Raw genomic sequence first — 16,640 nt, forward strand, 5'->3', positions numbered from 1 at the left:
AAGGTAAAGGAGATTGTGAGCCGCTCTGAGACTCTTCGGAGTGGAGGGCGGGATATAAATCCAATATCTTCTTCTAAAAAAAATTGACTAGGTGAACTAGACAAGGATTTTCTTGACCTTTCTTCTTTCACGTTGGTTTCACTGAATGAAGACTGAAAAAGGGAAAGCAGAAGATGGATCAGGAGAATGCATGACTTAAGGATAACATATTTGCTTGTTACGCCTGTTAATAGTTACCAAAGAGACACACAAGAGCGGGGAAAAGATATGGGGACAAGCCATTCTCAAATGTATGCAACTCAATGGCAGGAGCGGGGTGGGATGAGGGGTCTAAAATATGCTTCAGATAGAACAGTTTTGTCGACAGGTGACATAAAAATCACAAGAAACTCGAAATGCAATTATAAAGTCACCTTCTTGCCTAGTCCTGCCTCAATTAATTCAAAAATCTAAAACAAATACATTAAAAAATGCATTGTGGTCTATTATAACATGTCTGATGATAGTGAGAAAAGCTCAAAAGCTATTTAAATCTTTTTCCACATGGAAGTTGTCCTCTGTTGTCCCCTTGAAACTGAAGCAGTCCTTTTTGAGGCTTCCACACAACTTTGATGTATGGTCACCCTCCTTCCGGGTTTGTCCTGGTTGTGATCAGGGTTTTCCTAAAGTTGCTTTGGTAGGACATTCCAGAAAGAACATACTCAGAGTGGGGTTGGGGAAAGAGTAGATGGAAAGGTGCAGATTTCTACACCTCTATGGAGTCATCACCATTTCCCTTCACATGCGCCATGCCTCATCACCAGCAGCAGACTGTTTAGCAGCTATTTTTCCTCTTTGTTTATTGGTAACAAACAATAACGCAACAGAAATATTTCTACGATTGATTTATCAAGAGCAGCAAAAAGCTTGCCAGAAGTGGGGGAAGGGGAGGTAGGCATGAGAGAACAGTATGGGGATTCTACCCATGCAGAAGCCCTGGCCCTGGTTGAGGCAAGACAGTTGCAGTTAATAGCCGTGCTGCCACGTTTTGCACCAGCTGGACTTTCCAGATCAGCCCCAAGGGCAAGCCTGCGTAGAGCGAGTTACAGTAATCCAGCCTGGAAGTGACCATTGCATGAATCACTGTAGCTAAATCCTGGGGGGGATAGATAGGGTGCCAGCTGACTGACCTGCCAAAGATGATAGAAGACAGATTGAGCAACTGCTGTGATCTGGGCCTCCATGGTAAGTGAGGCATCCAGTTAGGGTTGCCAAGTCCAATTCAAGAAATATCTGGGGACTTTGGGGTGGAGCCAGGAGACATTAGGGGTGGAGCCAAGATCAAGGCTGTGACAAGCATAATTGAACTCCAAAGGGAGTTCTGGCCATCACATTTAAAGGGACTTTGGGGGTGGAGCCAGGAGACTTTGGGGGTGGAGCTAGGGGGGAGGAGCGTGGCGAGCCGCCCCAACTGCTGGTGTAATACTTACGCTGTTCAGAGCCTTGCAGCCTTGTGAACAGTGGCTTACAATATAAACAACAATAAAACATGCAGCCTACATTACTCGCTGTGAAAAAAGAAGGACGTGACCTTCGTTCTTGAGGGGACCAGCCAGGCCTCTCCTGCCCTTTCACCCACCACCGGTGTGACTACTGCCAGGCCAGCCAGGGACACTCACCTGCTGCTGCCGTGGGAGACTGCGGCCCGAGCGGAGTGGAGCGGCGCCGAGGAGGGCGCGACGGCGCCAACGCCACATCCCAACCGCCCTAAGCAGCCCAGCCATGATCCCCTTCATGCACGCGCCACACGCTGGTCAAGGAGGAGATGCTACCACTCTGAGAGGAAGGGGAAGTGATTTCCCAGAAGCCCAGGGCGGACGGAGCTCTGGGAGGAAGTCGCGCAACGTCAGCAAGGAAGGCAAAGAGTGTCTCTTTTTTTCTGAAAGATTCCGATAGCCTACTCATCCTCACAAAATGGTACGGCCTCCCATACCTCCCCCTCCCCCGCTTCCGTTTTTTTGTGGAGTGGGCGTAGAGGCTGGGAATCCTGGGGTCCCCCGCCAGGGCGGGAGGGTTGGGAAGCCTACATCCAGTATCACTCCCAGACTCTTCACCTTCTGAGCTAGTACAAGAGATGCACCATCCAGGGTTGGGAGTCGGGGGCCTGGCTCCAATCCCCCTCGGTTCTGGTACAGGACCTCCAGATTAAGCTTCAGCCAGCTTTGTCACAACCATCCAGCCACAGCTTCTAGAGCCCTAAGGTGATCTGGGGCAGAATTTAATTGGCCATCTATCAACAGATAGAGCTGGGTGTCATCTGCATATTGGTGACAACCCAGCCCCAAGCCTCGAGCAATCTGGGCAAGGGGGCACATACAGATGTTGAACAGCACTGGCGAGAAGATAGCTCCCTCTGGTACACCACATTCAAGTGGGTGACGCATAGAGATCTGCTCGACAAGAGCCACCCTTTGTCCCCGACCACGGAGAAAAGAGGAAAAACACTGTAAGGCAACCCACTGAACTTCAATGTCGGCAAGGCAGTGAGTCATTAGATCATAATCGATCGTGTCAAATGCTGCTGAAAGATCTAACAGTAACAGCAGCGCTGACCCACCCTGATCCAGATGCCTTCTGAGGTCATCTGTGAGGGCAACCAAAGCAGATTCCATCCCATGACCAGGGCGAAAGCTGGACTGGAAAGGGTCCAGGATAGAAGTATAGCTTTATAACTTGCCGAGCAGTCTGGTTAGAACGGATAAAAGGAAGTACTTCTTCACCCAAAGGGTGATTAACACATGGAATTCACTGCCGCAGGAGGTGGTGGCAGCTCCAAGCATAGCCAGCTTCAAGAGGGGATTGGATAAACATATGCAGCAGAGGTTCATCAGTGGCTATTAGCCACAGAGTATTGTTGGAACTCTCTGTCTGGGGCTAGTGATGCTCTGTATTCTTGGTGCTTGGGAGGGACAACAGCGTGAGGACTTCTAGTGTCCTGGCCCCTCCTGATGGCACCTGGCTTTTTTGGCCACTGTGTGACACAGAGTGTTGGACTGGGTGGGCCATTGGTCTGATCCAACATGACTTCTCTTATGTTCTTATGAGCCTACAACTAATGTAATTAGGCAATACAGTTATATGAAAGGAATTTGGATTGGACAAAAATGACACAAAATAGGATTATATGCAGATTATATAATTTTGTTTGCTAGCAACCCAGAAACTTTACCTGCAATTATACAGAAATTCACTCTCTTTCCTGCCTCTTCTGGTTTTAAGACAAATGTTGATAAAACTGAAATTCTTAAAATACATCTATCACAAGGTTTAATAGAACACTTGAAATACCATTTTTCATTCAAATGGGTCACAGGATCACTAAAATATTTAGGAGAGAAGATTATAAGTCAATTATCACAGTTGGACTGGATGGGCCACTGCCCTGATCCAATATGGCTTCTCTTATGTTCTTATGACTGGAGAAGGCAATGGCAACCCACCCCATAAAAAGTCTACCATGAAAACGTCGTGATGCGATGTCACCCCAGAGTCGGAAACAACTGGTGCTTGCACAGCGGACTGCCTTTACCTTTTTACAATACTGCTCACAAATGGTGGGAAGCCAGTGACAAATATTATTTTATTTATTTAATTAATTTATCCCTCACCTTCCTCTCCAGTATGGGCCCAGTGCAGCTTATGTCATTTTCCTCTCCTCTAGTTTATCCTCACAACAACCTTGTGAGGTAAGTTAGGCTGAGCATGTGTGACTGGCCCAAGGTCACCCAACAACCTTCCATGGTACAAGTGGAGATTTGAACCTGGATCTTCCAGATACCAGTTTGACACTCTAACCACTAGTGATTAGTGGTGATATTATACAAATTTGCATTGCAGAGATGCTGCTTAACAGTTTTATACATTGATTCCATACTTCAAATTATATAGAACACCATAACTGGGGAGCTGGCATGGTGCAGTGAAGGGGTGGCCAACTTGTTTAATGTAAGAGCCACACAGAATAAACATCAGACGTTTGAGAATCGCAAGACATGAACAGATGTTTGAGAGCCACAAGACGGAAGGAAGGAAGGAAGGAAGGAAGGAAGGAAGGAAGGAAGGAAGGAAGGAAGGAAGGAAGGAAGGAAGGAAGGAAGGGAGGGAGGGGAGGGGAGGAAGGGAGGGAGGGAGGGAGGGAGGGAGGGAGGGAGGAAGGAAGGAAGGAAGGAAGGAAGGAAGGAAGGAAGGAAGGAAGGAAGGAAGGAAGGAAGGAAGGAAGGAAGGAAGGAAGGAAGGAAGGGGGAGGGGAGGAAAGGGGAGGGGAGGGGAGGGAGGGAGGGAGGAAGGAAGGAAGGAAGGGAGGAAGGAAGGAAGAAAGGAGGGAAGGGAAGGGAGGGGAGGAAGGAAGGAAGGAAGGGAAGGGAGGGGAGGGGAGGAAGGAAGGAAGGAAGGAAGGAAGGAAGGAAGGAAGGAAGGAAGGAAGGAAGGAAGGGGGAGGGGAGGAAAGGGGGAGGGGAGGGAGGGAGGAAGGAAGGGGAGGGAGGAAGGAAGGAAGGAAGGAAGGGGGAGGGGAGGGGAGGAAAGGGGAGGGGAGGGAGGAAGGAAGGAAGGAAGGAAGGAAGGAAGGAAGGAAGGAAGGAAGGAAGGAAGGAAGGAAGGAAGGAAGGAAGGAAGGAAGGAAAACATAGGTAGGGAGAGGTAAAAAGAAAGCAACTTTAACTTTAAATGCATTCTCCAAGCTGCCAGCTGGCTTGGCTTGAAGAAGCGATTTAAAGGGAGAAAAGCCATTTCCAAGTTGACTGATGGGGCAGTGGGGGCTTCAAGAGCCACACAATTTGCATGAAAGAGCCACAGTTTGGCCACCCCTGGTATAGTGCTTAAAGAGTCCAACTAGGATCTGAGAAACTCAGGTTCAAATCCCCATGCTGCTACAGAAGTTGGCTAGGTGACAGCCACTCACACACTCTGCATCTAACTTTCCTCAAAGGGTTGTTATTGTGAGGAAAAAGCAGAGGAGAGGAGAATAATAGAAGCTCCTTTGGGCCCCCATCGAGGAAAAAAGCGGGATGAATAAAGTAAACAAAATATATTCCTTACAATGGCATATTAGTGATTAGATCTGCTATCTAGACCCCAGGCACCACTTTGTGACACCCATTCCCTGACTTGGAGTTCCTCTCCTTCAACTACTTTCTTGCTATTTTCTACCTATACCGTGAGGAGAAGCATGTAGCCTCATGCTCCTGACATCACAATCTGACCAAGCTAGCCATTGGCTGCAGCAGAGAGAGAGGAGAGATGTAAAAAGGATGATGGAGAGCTCCTACTGTCCTTCCCAATGTCCAGGATAGCCAGAGGCAGAAATTGGGGCTCTCACAGGTATGAAGTAACACAGTTTCTGAGCCCATGAAGCAGCTAGCATGCATTCTGTCTCTACCCTGCTGGTGAATTTTGAATACCAGAGCAAGCGGGTCAAGAAACAGATCCTGAAGAGAGGGCAGAATAACCACATGTCTCCAGGAATGCAGATGCAAAAAAAGTAGGATGTAGTGATCATAGAATTTCAAGATCAGAATCAGGACTTTGAACTTTCTGGCTTTTGAGGGGTGTATTTCATAACCATGTTGAAATGGCAGTTTAGGGTAACTGGTCCAGATATAAGCAAAGTAAATGCCCAAACCCACACAGCATGTTCTTGATACAGCTAGATCCTAAATACATTTGCATAGAAGAAGTCTAATTGATTTCAGTGGAATTTCCTTCAAAGTAAGGGTGCTTAGGATTAAGTTGTCAGTATTGTGAGGAATCTCTATTTTGTTCATGTACAAAATGCATAAAATGAAATGCCATAATTTCTTTGCACATTCAGAAAGGTTAGTGGTCCTGCTGTGCGTTTGTGTTAATATAACCCAAGGGCGGCCAAACTTGCTTAATGTAAGAGCCACATGGAATAAATGTCAGATATCTGAGAGTCGCAAGACATGAATGTCAGATGTTTGAGAGATGCAAGATGGATGGAAGGGAGGGAGGGAGGAATGAAGGAAGGCAAATAGATTGGGAGGGAGGGGGATGTAGAAAGAAAGCAACTTTAAATGCAGATTTGAGAGCCACATGTGGCTCCCATGCTGCAGTTTGGTATAACCTTTGAGGATAAGGCTTGCTAGATTTTCAGGAGTTGCCTTGACAGTGAAGAAATCAGTTATCTTGTCCAGTAAACAATACCTCTTTCATTCTGGACACAGAATTCACCGGAATAAAACTGTTCTCACCCTCAATTCTGAATTAATTTCCTGCCCCCCCCAATAGAGCTATTGTCATCTTTCCACTGATGTGAGAATCTTACATCTATTCTCTTGCCTTTGGCACTTTATCAATTCTCTCATGGCCTGCTAGTTCTAAAATAAGCCATTCTAATTGAAGGCTGCGGTTTCACTGAAGATTAACTTATTCCTTGACTTGGATCTATATGGAGAAAGATAAAATACAAATTATTTTAAAATTAAAATATTAATATTCCTACTTTATTTCGTTTCTACCTCACCATTCTGCTAAAATAATACTCAGCAGCTTACTGATAAATGTTTTTAAAACTAGTAAATCTGGAGATGAGGAGGTAGAGGGGGACATGATTGCTCTTTTTAAGTATTTAAAGGGCTGTCTCTTAGAGGATAGCAGGTAGGGAGCTGTTCCTGCTGGCAGTAGAGGAGAGGGCTTGCGATAATGGGTTTAAATTAACAGTGAGAAAGTAGCGGCTGGATATTAGGAAGAACTTTTTTACAGTCAGAGTTGTTCAACAGTGGAATCAACTACTGAGGGAGGTGATGGTGACCTTCCCATCACTGGTGATCTTTAAGCAGCAGTTGGACGAAAACTTGTCCAGGATGCTCTAGGCTGATCCTGCGCTGAGCAGGGAGTTGGACTCCAGAGGCAGACCATGCCTTCACCACCCTGAAAACCTGCTTCACCACCGAGCCGCTCCTGCGTTACCCACACCCGCAGCTGCTGTTCACAGTAGAGACTGATGCCTCCAGTGTAGCCCTTGGCACAGTGCTATCCCAGCGGGAGGACCCCTCCCAGCTGCTACAACCCTGTGCATACTACTTGCGGCAGCTGACGCCCGCAGAGTGCAACTACACCATCTGGGAGCGGGAACTCCAGGCCATCAAGACCGCCTTTGAAGTTTGGAGGTATCATCTTGAAGGGGCCCACCACCCCGTCCAGGTCCTGACTGACCACCGGAACCTGGAGCATCTACAGACTGCTCAATGCCTCACCCAGCGTCAGATCCGGTGGTCCCTCTTCTTTTCCAGGTTTAACTTCCGGATCACCTACATCCCGCAGAACCAGAACTGGAAAGCAGACGCCCTCTCCCGAAAACCACAGTACGCTGTGCCTCTAATGGAGGAGACCCCAACTGGGCTCATCTTTGCACCCTCGGTCTTTGCTGCCATCATGACTCGCCCGGCCTTGGCTGCAGACACTCAGGCCAGCCAGGCCCAAGACCCCTGGGCTCAGCAACGCCTCCTGGAAGTGCAAAACGGACTGGCCAGGGACCTCTCTGCCCGCCAAGGTCTCCTCCTGCACCGTGGCGCCTATACGTGCCTCTGGGGCCCCTCCAGGCCGACGTGCTCCGCCTGACCCATGACTCCCCTCCTGCGGGGCATTTCAGCCAACACAAGACTTTCCACCTGCTCACGTGGGAGTTCTGGTGGCCTCGCGTTCGTGCCGACGTGGCCCGCTATGTCGGTTCCTGTGAGGTCTGCCGGCGGGCCAATGATGTACCGGCCAAGCCCCCAGGGCTTTTGCATCCCCTACCCACGTCTGCAGGACCCTGGGACACCGTCTCCCTGGACTTTATCACCGAGCTCCCCAGGTCCGAGGGGCAACTTGCTTCCTGGTGATGGTGGACCTCTTCACCAAGAAGGCTCACTTAGTTCCATGTCCCAAGCCACCCATGGCTCCTGAAACAGCCCAGCTCTACCTCCAGCATGTCTTTCGCCTGCACGGGCTCCCGGCACACTTGATCTCAGACTGAGGCCCCCAGTTCACCTCCCGATTCTCGCAAGCCCTGCACTCCAGCTTAGGCATCCAGGTGCATTTGTCCTCAGCGTACCATCCCCAAACGGATGGGCAGATCGAATGCACCAATGCCACACTGGAACGATACCTGTGTTGTTACACCAGCTACCAGCAGGATGACTGGGCCACCTTGCTACCCCTGGTCGAGTTTGCCTACAACAATGCCATACATGCATCCACGCAACAGACCCCATTTACAGCCACCTATGGGTACCACCCTCGCTTCTTTCCTGCAGTCCTGCCCCCCACAGCAGTCCCTGCTGCTGATGCGCACCTGCAGGAACTCTAGGCTCTCCAGGACTTGCTCCAAGAGCAGCTCCAACAGGCTAAAGAGGCCTACAAGACAGCTGCTGACCGAAAGCGACAGGTGGGGCCCCCACTGAAGTTTGGGGACCATGTCTGGCTCTCCACTCATTACCTGCGTCAACCTGGCCAGTCTCACAAGCTGGACTCTCGCTTACCTGATCACAGACCAAATCAACCCTGTTGCTTTCTGGCTACAGCTTCCAGCCATCCTCCACATCCACCCGGACTTCCACCGATCCCTCCTTGTTCCTGCTATACCACCGGATCCCATCCGACCACTGCCTCCAGTGCCGCCTCCACCTGTCCTGGTCGATGATGAGGAGGAATATGAGATCCACCAGCTCCTGGACTCCCGAATCCACCGCAGGGACCTCCAGTACCTCATGGGAAGGCTATGGCCCCGAGGACCATTCATGGGAACCCGTGGACAACCTACACATCCCCGACCTCGTGCAGCAGTTCCACACGGCCTACCCTGACTGGCCTGGCCCATCTGGGGGGGGGTGTCCTGTGGGGGGGATAATGTCATGAGCCCTGACGAGGAGGAGTTGAAAGGGTTAACAGACCTGGAAGAATTGCCAGCCAGTTCCTCAGCTGAACAAACAGCAGCTGGCCCATCAATCACTCTCCAGGCACCAGTGTCAGCTGTTGACGATCAATCTCCTCCAAGCTCCTCCCCTCCCATCTCAAGAGTTTGAAGCAGGCTCCGGAAAGAACTTTCAGAGCGAAGACATGAGGTACGCCGATGCTTCAGATCTCTCAGCCCTGAGTTCTAGCAGAGTCACTGCCACCCAGGGAGCAGGCTGATTGAGGCCCCCATATAGCTCCCAGACAGGACCTGGTAACCTTGTGGAAGCAACGAGTCTATACTCTGGCTTGTATCCATGCGCCTTCCTGATCTGCTTGATTTCTTTGGCACCCTGATCTTTTGGCTTTTGGACACTGACTTCTGATTCCGGTTTGTGATTCTGCATTGGTGACTTGGCTCCTGCTTGACTTCCTGGACTTTGACCTTGGACTGGCTTTGGACTCCTGCCTGCCTGCACCCTGAGAACGTGACAGACAGCGAGTTCTGAAGTCTGGATGCCACGACTGAAAGAACCCTGTTATGTGAGTTTAGCGCATGTTGGTTCTTGTGGTGCAATATCAGTTCAAAGAAGGATAATTATTGTAATAGATAAATCTTCAGTTGTGTCCATGTGCAATGACAAGACCTGGGGAGCAACTGGGCTGATCCTGGAGTATGTGGTTTCTAGTGTGGCACTTACGCAATCCCGCATTTTGTTTAAAGACTGAGTGCTGCACCTTCCATTGCAGTTGTTTTATAATGATATTATCATTTCTGAATGTATGCAAATAAAAAAATTAAAAGGCTGGGAGAGAAAGTTGATACAGACTGTCGTTTCTGGTGACATTACGGCTGATTTGAATAAAAATGAAGGACACTGAAGCAGGGAAACCTACCCTTTTAATTTATTTATGTCATTTGTATCTCAATCTTGCTCCAAGGAGCTCAGCATTATGTTTTAGCCTCACAATAATCCTAAGAAGTAGGTTAGGTAGAGGGATACCGGGACCACTCTATGGGTGTTTTCGCACTCACCTTCAGCCGGCGCGACTTCCCTCTTCACCGCGCAGGATCTGCGCGGATTTTGCACTAAACGCCGCGGAGCAGCCGGAAGAGCCGGAAACTCCCGTCGCAAAAGCCACGCAAACGGAAACTGCTTTTTGGCAGTTTCCGTTTGAGCGGCTTTTGCGCCGGGAGTTTCCGGCTCTTCCGGCTGCTCCGCGGCGTTTAGTGCGAAATCTGCGCAGATCCTGCGCGGTGAAGAGGGGGGTCGCGCCGGCTGAAGGTGAGTGCGAAAACACCCTTAGTGTATTCTGACTTCGCAAGCATTAGAATCAGTTCAACACCTTTCCACACTAAGGAACAAACACTTTTAATATTCTTCCTACAATATGTCACTGAACTGAGTTTGTATGACTATGATCGAATATGCACAATATAGGACAGATACAAGATGGATGTCTATTGCAGCTTTAAAACTGACTGCAATTTTGCATCATGTGTTAAATGACTAGTGCTGACACTGGTTTAGATAGCAACTGCCAAGTTCTTCGACCAGAGACTTCGCTGCCAGAGGTGTAGCAGTGGCCACTACCATAGATGTCTTTAAAAGGGGATTAGATGGATTAACTGGAGACAGGTCCATCAATGGCTACTAACCAAAATGTCCAGCTGCAGTGAATTTATGAACACCAGCGCTGGGCAGCAACACCAGGGGAAAGCCCATGTGCTCTGTTTGTTGGCCTTAACGGGAATGCTGTAAACAGGGGTTTGAGGTTCTGTGCTAATCTTTTAATCCTTTGAGAAATTGTGGGGGCTTGGCAAAAGCTTCTACTGATTCTACCAAATCTGGGGCTAATATAGCCAGAGTCATCTCCCTTGTCATGTCACCAACATATTTGTGGCTGTTTCTTAGGCTTCCAGTTAAGCATTCTTGAAACAAGCTTGCCTATCTGGTATGAAACACTGGTCTCCCTTTACCTCTCAGAGAGCCTCATAATTATGCTTCTAGCGCCTTTATTTATAAACAGTTGGCTGCTAACCTCCAGATGGAGCCTGAAGGTCTCCCAGAATTTCAACTGGGCTCCAAATGATATCGTTTTTGTGGAGAAGATGGCTGCTTTGAGACTATGGCAATCTATCCCGTGAAGCTCCTTTCCCCCTCTCCCTAATCTCCATTCACCCCAGACTCCACCCACAAACCTCAGGAATTTCCCAACACAGAATTGGTCTTTTTCTGACAGCTACTGCAAGAAACAACATCAATTAATAGGCACATTTAAGGGCTTTCTGCATGATCAAAGCATATCCCAACCACATTTTAGCTTTAGTATGACAGTCCCACAAATCTCTTTTCAAAGTCAACAGCATTTTATCCTGTCTGCCTGTACCAGATAACTGGGCTGGGGGCTAAGGAAGATAAACTTGCTTTAAGTGGAATGGGTGTGTGGGCCATAACACTTTTAATGTGATTAGTTAGGTACACACATCAGTACTCGATGGGAGGATAACACAAATTCTGAAGAAGTAGCAATAAAACATTCACAAAATGATGGAGGACTGATATAATAGGTGTAATATAATTATAATAGGTAGCTTTCCTGTTCTTTGTCGCTTAATAAAGCCATGCAAAAATGATATGCAAAAATAGCAAAAAGGAGAGTTCACCTTGATAAATTAATCTCTAAAGAACCTTTCAAATACCCACATTCCTATATAGTGGTTTTTCAAGAAGGTTAACAAAATGGTACAGGCAGGAAGGTGTGACACGTTAATCCTTTCATTAAGAACATCTAAAATGTGCCCCTGGCGCCTTACAGTCATGCTGTGTAGTGTGTACAATAAACACATACATAACTGTTGCATCCTGCACAACAAAACAACAAGATTTTGACCTTTCCCAGTGCCCCCACAACAAAAGCACAGTCCTGAGGGAAGATGTAGGGCCCACACACAACAAATAAGAATGTACACATTTATCATCCGCAAAAACTGATAGTGTGGAAAAACCCTTATAATGAATTATCTTTCTTGAAAAAATATTTTTATTTTATACTTACACAAAATAAATAATAACAAAACCAACAGCAAAACCATCTGTAGCCATCTTATTATGGTAATATTCCAACAAAAGGAACTAAAACACTAACAATAAAACAAAAAAAATAAGTGAGACGAAACAGAGGGGAACGGGCTGCTTCCATCTAGTTGGATGTAATTTTATATAATTTTCATTGATACAATTTCTATAAAATAATATCCTCTGATATTTCTATTAATGCCTTAGTCAAAATTTTAAATAAAGGTTTCCATCCAATAAGGGACAATTTTTAAATGCGCTATATTCTGGAAATTCCATTAAATAATTCATAAAACAATTCCAAAATACCTTGCAATCATCTTTCTTTATTCTCCCCTGGATTAATCATCATTTGTCAGTGTTTCAAGTACCACTATATTCCTTAATATAGCATGCCACCTATCCAAAGAAATCCCTTTAGCAGCCTTCCAGCATTGGGCAATAAGCATTCTAGCAGCAACTAATAAAAAAGTCTGGGGTTTTTTTTGTTTACATTGAGAATTTTTATTGATAAATGAGTTCAGTAATGCTAGTTCCACAATAGGATTTATTTGTTCCTGAGTTATTTTTCCAATTTCTGCAAATATTAATTTCCAAAAGTTTCCTATAACTGGACATGACCACCACATATGAATAAAGGTCCCTTGTTCACCACAGCCTTTCCAGCAGTTTTATTACTATCTATTATCATAAAATGAGCTTTTTAAAAAAAACAAACCAGGATCAAAATGCCTTCTGTATTGCAAACCCATCTTAAAAACAGACTGCCTGCCTTGTAACTCTGCAAAGAACTTCCAGACTGTATAGATTAGTCTCCTGAAGAAAACGGTACCTTCAGAGGGTGGTGTATATATGGCATCATATCTTTGCTGAGCTCCATGCCCAGGCAGTAGCACCTCCAAATCTCCGAGTTCCCCAAGCCAGATTCAGCATGGCATAAATGACGGCAGTAGGTAGATGTGAAGGCTGGCTGGAGATTATTAGTGGTCACTTATTTATGTATTAAGAACCAGGAGATGGCTGCTGAGAACTGCAACTGGGACAAGTTGGTCCTTTAGCTATGTGCTATTTTCCTGGGCCAATCTGTTATGAGGCAGCCATATTTTCTTTATAAAAATGCTCCCCCAAACAATTCTGTTTTACATAGTTTACAAAACTCCTCAGGCAGGTCGCTCCATAGGATGGAGACCACTACAAGAGAAGGCATGTATAAGCTCAGTTGTTGATCTGTAAAAATTTAGATCTATAGAAGGCCCTGATCAGATGAGCACAATAGTTGTGGTGAGACAGAGTTGGAGAGGTGGCCTTGCAGATATGAGGGTCCAAGACCATGAAGGGCTTTGCATGGGATAGCCAATATCCAGCTCCCAATAATAACCAAGCTGTGGTATTCTTCACCAACTGGAGCCTCTAAGTTGATTCCAAGGGGAGACCTATGTAGAATGCATTACGTAGTCTTGATATTAACAAGGCATGATCCCAGGTGGCCAGATAGGCTAAGTGAGGTTAGTCTAAATTAAGGTAAGGGAAAAAGTTTAATTGGCAGCATTAACTTGCTTCTCCAGGAGTAATGCTGGGTCCATTATAACCCCTAGACTCTTAACCAGGTCAGCAAGGCTCAAGCTGAACCCCACTGAAGTGGGAAACATGATGCCATTTAAGACATCAGGCTTCCCAACCAGCATTACTTCTGTCTTGTCTGAGACATAAATTATGTGTTCCTAGCAGCCAATCCATAGCAACAATCAGACTTCTGTGCTCTGAACCAGATGCAATTTCTGAGTTCTCTTCCAAGGAAGTCCAACATAAAGTGGATTGCAGCAGTCCATCTGTGAGGTTACAAAAGCATGGATGTACCAACAATCACCCTGTGTTCTTTTCAGATTTACAACTGGTCTCTGCACAGAATAAACAGCACCATGGTCGATTACTACCAAGCACTGGGCATCCCACAAATCGCCTCTTCAGATGACATTAAAAAAGCGTAAGTGGCTCTTCCTCAGGTCTCTTTTCCTACACGGGTGCCACCAAGAATTAAATTGTTAAGCATTCTTTGTTGTTTCCATTCGCCTATGCTGGGGTGGGAATAAGAGAGGCACAAATGCAAATTTTATCTTAATCTGTGGTTGCGGGAACCTTGGCTTTGAATGTCCAAGGTTTTTCGTTTAACAGTGCAGTCCTGTGCAGAGTCACTCGTTTATATTGTAGTGAACTCGTTTATATTGTAGCGATACAGCACCACGAAATGCTTTTAAAATCTTCAATTGTAATTATGTTTTCTTGGTTCTTCTTGGTTTTAACTTGTGAATATGAATGCTGTCAGCCGCCCTGAGTCCGCTGGCAGAGAGGGCGGGATAGAAATTTAAAAGTAATAAATAAATAATAAATGAATGAGATCCCAGGTCAGGGCTGAGAGAGACTACAGAGTTCTTTTCAGCTCAGTTTTCTCCTCTGGAACCTAGGGAGGTGGGGAGAGACGGTGGCTCGGTGGTAGAGCATCTGCTTGGGAAGCAGAAGGTCCCAGGTTCAATCCCCGGCATCTCCAACTAAAAAGGGTCCAGGCAAAAAGGTGTGAAAAACCTCAGCTTGAGACCCTGGAGAGCTATGGAGGCAAGCCAGTAAACAATACTGAGAGCCAGTTTGGTGTAGTGGTTAAGTGTGCGGACTCTTATGTGGGAGAACCGGGTTTGATTCCTCACTCCTCCACTTGCACCTGCTGGAATGGCCTTGGGTCAGCCATAGCTCTGGCAGAGGTTGTCCTTGAAAGGGCAGCTGCTGTGAGAGCCCTCTCCAGCCCCACCCACCTCACAGGGTGTCTGTTGTGGGGGAGGAAGGTAAAGGAGATTGTAAGCCGCTCTGAGACTCTTTGGAGTGGAGGGCGGGATATAAATCCAATATCTTCTTCTTCTTCTTCTTTGATGGACCGAGGGTCTGATTCAGTATAAGGCAGCTTCATATGTACATACTCCAGTCTAATTCCATTGATGTCATTGGCTTTGATTGGAGTAATCCTGCATAGATTGCACTGTACATCTTTTATGTACAACAATAGGTCTACGTGGTGCTACTTAATGACAGTTTTCGTAGTCACTATGGCTGCTTTTATGTTAATTTCCTTTCATATTAATGTACTTTCATATTACATTTCCTTTAAAAAAACCCAAATCTTTTTATGGGTGTCTGGGGTACAATCCAAAAAGCTGGTGAGGTAGGGAGCCATTTATGCAGTGAGCTCTATCATGATCTGTTGTGTATGGTTCAAATGTTAATAAGTGTATGGTTGCATAACAGCTGCACAATGATGTAAAACTGGCTTTTTATTTGGTTAATTCAACCAATTTTTATCCTACTACTTCCCAAGGACTCAAAGTGGATAACAGCAGTTCGAAACACCCAGTAAAATAAAATACTCAGAATTACCCAAAACCTGTTTGACCCTTTGTCAGCCCAAAGTTTTAGCAGTCTGCTATAAAATATTCAGCTGTGGGCTCCGGTGGACCCCCAAGGAAATGGAATTCTGCAATCGTGGGACAGTCACCCAAACCTTTTATGTGCCTTTTCTATTTCAACTTGGTGCCTGGATAGTATAATCAAGAGGGGATGCTCTTTGATCTCAAAGTTCATGATGATGCAAAGAAAAGACAATCTGACATATATAGGTATAATGTTGGTAATGACGTTACAATTCAGATCAAGCACCAGGAATCATGTCTGGAAGACAACACAGAGCCAGTTACTAAAGCACGGATATCAATGGGCTCCCTGTGTCCCAACAGCAAGGAAGTAAACAGCAGTGTTCTATATCAGCTGATGTTTTCAACAGATCAAGGTCAGCCAAACACTGAAAGCATTACAGTAGGCTAGCCTTGAGGTTATCAAGAACATACAAGTGATTAAACTACTTGCTTTGGGCAACTTCAGAATTAATAGATTCTCGGGTCTGAATGTACACATCTACTATTCATGCTGTCCCTAAATCAGAGCAAAATTCTCCTCTAAAATCACTCTAAGGGATGCAGTGATCTGAAAAAATGTGGGATTAGCAACATCCCCTCCAGATTAATGTTGCTGTCAAGGGATAAATATCTCAGCATGCAGGCAGGGCTCCCACTGTTGGTATCTGAGTGAGATGATCATTCATTTTAATTGTAAGCCTATAGTCCTGTTTCTTTCCCCTGAAATATTGCAGGTACAGAAAAAATGCACTGAAGTGGCACCCAGATAAAAACCCGGGGAATAAGGAATATGCTGAGAAGAGGTTCAAGGAGATAGCAGAAGCATACGAAGTGCTGTCAGACAGTAAGAGTTCAGCAGCTTTTCTCCTTTCACATTTTCTGCAAGAGTTCTAGGGTCCCTGATGTCTTAAGTAGCTTCCAGTGTGCTCCCCTTTCCTACTTTTGTTTAGCGGCATTGTGTCTTCTACAGATGTGTCTCATGGCCTCCTGCCTGCTCTTTAAGATCTTACTTCTGCAGGTCATAGAAGTGATGACTAGGCCTGAATGAATGGTAGCTGGCCAACAAGATTCCTGAATGAAGTGGATTGTTTAGATCCGTTCCAATGTGTTTTCAGAACTGGTTGTGGGACTGAAATGGCTTTGGTTGCCCTGATGGATGACATCCACTGGGAGA

General features: G+C 46.2%; 1 protein-coding gene across 1 annotated transcript in view; it reads left to right on the forward strand.

The window, feature by feature from the left end:
- Positions 1-5,293: 5,293 nt before the first annotated feature.
- LOC132589539 (dnaJ homolog subfamily B member 6-like) overlaps positions 5,294-16,640 on the forward strand; it is a 32,894-nt gene continuing 21,547 nt past the window's right edge. The window contains exons 1-3 of the mRNA XM_060262297.1: positions 5,294-5,358; positions 13,895-13,995; positions 16,201-16,310. Coding sequence (XP_060118280.1) covers positions 13,931-13,995; positions 16,201-16,310 — 175 coding nt within the window. The 5' untranslated portion in view covers positions 5,294-5,358; positions 13,895-13,930. The remainder of the gene's footprint in view (positions 5,359-13,894; positions 13,996-16,200; positions 16,311-16,640) is intronic.

Source organism: Heteronotia binoei, chromosome 21 (genome assembly GCF_032191835.1).
Source record: "Heteronotia binoei isolate CCM8104 ecotype False Entrance Well chromosome 21, APGP_CSIRO_Hbin_v1, whole genome shotgun sequence".
Classification (NCBI taxonomy): Eukaryota; Metazoa; Chordata; class Lepidosauria; order Squamata; family Gekkonidae; genus Heteronotia; species Heteronotia binoei.